The sequence below is a fragment of the Engystomops pustulosus genome, chromosome 10, assembly GCF_040894005.1.
Source record: "Engystomops pustulosus chromosome 10, aEngPut4.maternal, whole genome shotgun sequence".
NCBI classification, from domain to species: Eukaryota; Metazoa; Chordata; class Amphibia; order Anura; family Leptodactylidae; genus Engystomops; species Engystomops pustulosus.
Window position 1 is genome coordinate 64,681,324 of NC_092420.1, and position 4,581 is coordinate 64,685,904.

Sequence of the window (4,581 nt, forward strand, 5' to 3'; positions counted from 1 at the left end):
TCATAGAATAAGTAAATCATTTCCTGCCTCACACTTGGAAAACCCATCAATCACCTGATTTTATCCTCCTTCAGATCCAATGGGCCTCCCTTAGGCCAAAATCAATCAATCCAAAATCAGTGGTCCCAAATATAGGACGCCCATTGATCTAATCTAGATGAAAAGGTGTGGTTACCAGGAAAATTACCATATATTCTCTCTCCTACAAGGGTCAATTATCACAAATAAAGTGCAATTTGAATTAAAAGTGCTCAATCATTAGAGTGAAATTGGATTTCACCAAACAAGATGGTGGTGTAGGTAATTCTTCATTAGCACCATCATTGACCCAGAAGTTTTTGGTTCCACTTTCTTGTACAAGATGATGGCTCACACAAGGCGGTTTATAGTTTTAAGTCTGTAACCATGGAGTCACTGCATGAGCCTGCATAGATGCTGTGAACACACAACTATACAAGATTTACCAAAACACTTACATTTAGGAGAAGCATGCTTAATATGTAGCAGATTTTTGTATAATATTACTCCTTGAAATGTTGTATGTATAATTTGTTACAAATTCACAGTAAGTGATGTGCCAAGAAGCCACATGCAGCACAAAAATTACACCATGTGATGGACACCCCCTCCCATCTATGACATACTCTGTGGAGGCACCTTAAAGTAAATCTGGCACTGGGATGAAGGATTGTAAACCAAGCACACTTACATGCAGGTGCGTGCCCCCTGCTCTTCATTTAGCTTCCTATGCTGTTATTTTTACAAAACAAGCCTTTAAAGAATTATGTAAAAGAGGCCCAAGGGGCTCCAGGCTGTTTATTGAGCCCAGAGCCATTCAGGCTCAATTGCAAGATTTAAGTATTTTTGCAAAAAAAATGCTTTATCTAGAAATGGGTTCAATCAGATGCACTGTACATCTCTGGAGCTCCTAGTGCCTGCGTAGTAGTTGAATAAAGTCGGAGCAGTACACCCCGGCTTCATTGCCCAAGCGCCATACCCACAATGCAGCAGTGCAGCCGGGGAGTAGTACGATGGCTTCACTGTGCGACTCTGCAGCCGTGGGGAGCTTCAGGACAAGGCAAGTATGAAAGATTGTTTTATTTTAATTGTGGGCACAGAGGGACTACCTAAAGGGTGATTTGGGACACTAAACCACCAGTCCATAACGAACTGTGAGTGGTTTATAGTTGGCCCGGATAGGTTTCCTTTAAATGTGAATATCCATGTCACAAGCTGAATATCCATTTCATTTCAGCTCTTTGCATCTGACATTAAACCTGGAATTATTTCATCAGCTTTCATCAGTACAGATGGTTTTAGCACATTATATTCTCCAAACCATGACTTCCCACTTGACAATAGAGAGTCTGGTACCACCCACCTGACAGTATAGAGTCCAATTATTATATTGACTGCTAAATCTATTACTCAGGAACAGTAGGAGCTAAAGAAACAACTCAACCTGTGCCGGAATCAGTGGAAGAGAGATACAAAAGTTGGAGTAGATGGAGGTGGTAAGAATTCCTTTATAAACTCAGAAGCTAGAATTTTCCTGATGCCTTATTTGACAATTGTTTTCCACATGTGTTAAGAGGGTGCATTTATACATTCATGGTAAAATAAACAAGTTTACATCATTAAAGGGGTTGTACCAGATTTAACTGTCCACAGCCTGCCACTGTAATCAATTAACAAGAATTTATTCATATTTCCATCTCTGCACTGTGGATAGGGTTAATGGGTCACACATTTATTGCAGTGGCATGGGCAGTGTGGGCCGCAAAGACCCCTGCATGTTTTTTTCCGCTAGCACGTGAACTATTCAAGGTGACTAAACAAGACAGGAGATATTCCTAGAAGAAACATGAGACTTATGTGATCACATGACTGTAAACATATGCAGCTATACACCATCAATAATGTCCCACAGTCCTGGAAGAGCGGGCTGCAGCACTGCAGATGTCTCATGGGCGGCAGCACCTCCAACCTGCCTGGAAGTGCCAGGTGCACCAGACCCTATTTGGTCCTTCAGTGATGTCCAGAATGTCATGTGTGACTCCTCTGTGCGCCACAAGGCGACCAATACCTGTAAAACCCATTAAAGCAATGTATAGCATATTTAGCTATATGTAAAGTAATATAATCACAGAAACTCTTGGTTTTTCAGGTCTTGTCAGGGTCACAACAAACTTAAAAAGCAATCTGTCAGAAAATTTACCATACAGAGCTGCATAGAGTGTTAAGAATTGGCTCTGGGGATCTGCATATCCATTGGGTGTTTTGTTAGTAGCAGTAAGATTGTGGAAACTGCCTTTATATGTCAGGATTGTAGCTGGACTTGGAGTACTGGTGTGTGAGTAAGGCTACTTTCACACAGCTGGGTGAGCATACAGCTGAGATTAGGGCTGCTCACCCCTTCCCTATCCATAGCAAGGCAGGGCCCCCGGTGATAAACATTGGAAAAGATAGTGCACACATGTGTGTGCATTGTACCACGGCCAGGTGCCATAGCCGGAGCGTGAATGGGGCCTAACTGTGAAATTATTGTAGTATTCAAACAGATGCCTGACGCAGCAGTGACTCATAGCTGAGGGGCTGTGTTGGAATTTACTATTTTTCCTAGACAAAAACCATTAGAAAAGAACAGTGTGAACATACAGTTTTCCTTGATAGCAGCAGTTACCCTTTATCCTATGGAAGTAGGGCAGATACAACGCTCCATCATTTTCATAGACAAGGATCCTGTGGGTTCCATTCACACAGGGGATTCACATTTTCACACTCAGCAGTCAGATCTGGTGTCTAACATATCACTGATACAAGTCTTGTCACCTGCTGCTGAGTAATATTTGTACACTAGCTTGATAGCTTGTGGATATGTAGCTTCTCAATGTCATCCAGTCCTGCTGCTGTTCACGTTGGGAGCCTGAAGCTATAATAACCATAGGAGATGTATTGTACAAACATACATGACCGGCATGTCTAATAGAGGCTGAAGCGCACAACTAAATATACAAACCAGACATGTGAGGGTAAACCACTATAGTACTGAAGCGTACAGACGTCATGTAAGGCTATGGAGAGCTTCTGTACATCAGTATGGAGGTGAGCAAGCGGTGTACATGGTAAAATCCAGCAGAACAACAATGACTCGCTGTAATTCTGGTAGCAAAGTCCTCTGCTATTACAACCCTACTACACTACTGACAAGCGCAATTATGCCATATTGACGGCGGCCAATCATTAGTCAGCACAGCAGCTCTGAAAACTAAGGATTTCAGTTGTTAGAAAATTCTGCTATTGTATTCTGAGGGTCACAAGCAGAATTAAAAGGAGGTTTCCATTTAAATAAAATACTAAGAGAAATACTTCTAGTGATCAGTGATTGCACCACCAGTGGTTGAATCCGAATGATCAGACACGGTGCTATATTTGAGTGAGGGGATGGATGCCTTCAGTTGGACAACAAGACTCAAACCAGTTTTACGGCTGATATTCTTCTGTCCGACTATGAGTGACCCACGAAAAATGGTTCGAAATCCAGATCATTTTTTATGTACTGACCACGGCCATAAAGTCTCTGCATATACAGGGGGGTCCACATGGAAATTCACCCAAAATATTAAGGGGATTTAGCACATAATACAGATTCAAGGTAAATTTTCATGTGAATTCTGCGGTACACTTACAAATGCTTCCTCTGCCCCCATTCAGGCTCCACAGCAGAGAATTAAAGGAAATCTAGCACTCAGTTAGGAATATATGAACTATGAGCACGTACTTCTGGCCCTTTTCTTCAGTGTTCCGAAACTTCTTTTCAGTATTCTTGAAACACCTGTAAAAAAAATAAAACACAACTTTATAGAAGATGCTAATCAGCGCCAGTCAGTGTTCAGAGTTCAAATAGCGTCTAACCAAGTGATGGATTTTCTGTAACATGTTGTCGCATGAGAAATACTCTGCATGGCGATGGTAGCATTGTAATCCCATTGACTTCAGAGCTGCAGTACCCTGCAAGGAGTCCATGAGGAAAGCAAAGTTCACATTATCCCATTATTTTGCCCCTGAGATAATGATGAGATACTCACCACCCGCACTGCTAATGGGCTATACAAGTGCATATTCCTGCAACAAATCTGCAGTGTGTGAACACAACCATAGAGCAGATAGAGAGTTTTATGTAACCAATGGCACAGGTTTCATTACCTATCAGCTATAGTGCCACAGTGTATGGCACAGCTGCTGCAGCACCTCTTTTTTGCCACCTGCAACTATATTAGAGGACTAAAACACAGGCTGTATTTACAATTACCTGTCACTTACCGGCTGCGTCCTTCTATCCAGTGAAGTTCACAAGCATGGGAGGAAAGGGAGGGCGGGGAGAGGCGGGGCTACCAGTGACACCAGGTTACGGCACAACACATAGAGGGGACAGGAGGATGACATGATTGACAGGCGCATCAGCCAATAGCACAGCTCTGCCCTTAGTACCGCCCCTTCCATCGGTGGTCCTTCGCTCTCCCTTAGTAGAGGAAGATGCGCGTTGATTGATAGCCTGAGGAGCCAATAGGAAGAAGTGTT

General features: G+C 42.7%; 1 protein-coding gene across 7 annotated transcripts in view; it reads right to left on the bottom strand.

Annotated features, from left to right (window-relative positions):
• KYAT3 (kynurenine aminotransferase 3) overlaps nucleotides 1-4,471 on the bottom strand; it is a 30,103-nt gene extending 25,632 nt beyond the window's left edge. Inside the window, exons 1-2 of one of the 7 annotated variants that reach the window (XM_072127103.1) lie at nucleotides 4,324-4,471; nucleotides 3,782-3,835 (exon numbers count right to left, since the gene is read on the bottom strand). Coding sequence is in view for 1 of the 7 variants with exons in the window: in XM_072127107.1 (XP_071983208.1) it covers nucleotides 3,690-3,710 (21 nt within the window). In the remaining 6 variants the exon portion in view is untranslated. Of the gene's footprint in view, nucleotides 1-3,689; nucleotides 3,836-4,206; nucleotides 4,276-4,312 lie in introns of those variants that run through there. The other 6 variants (XM_072127108.1, XM_072127105.1, XM_072127107.1 and 3 more) reach the window with 6 other exon arrangements.
• Nucleotides 4,472-4,581: the final 110 nt, after the last annotated feature.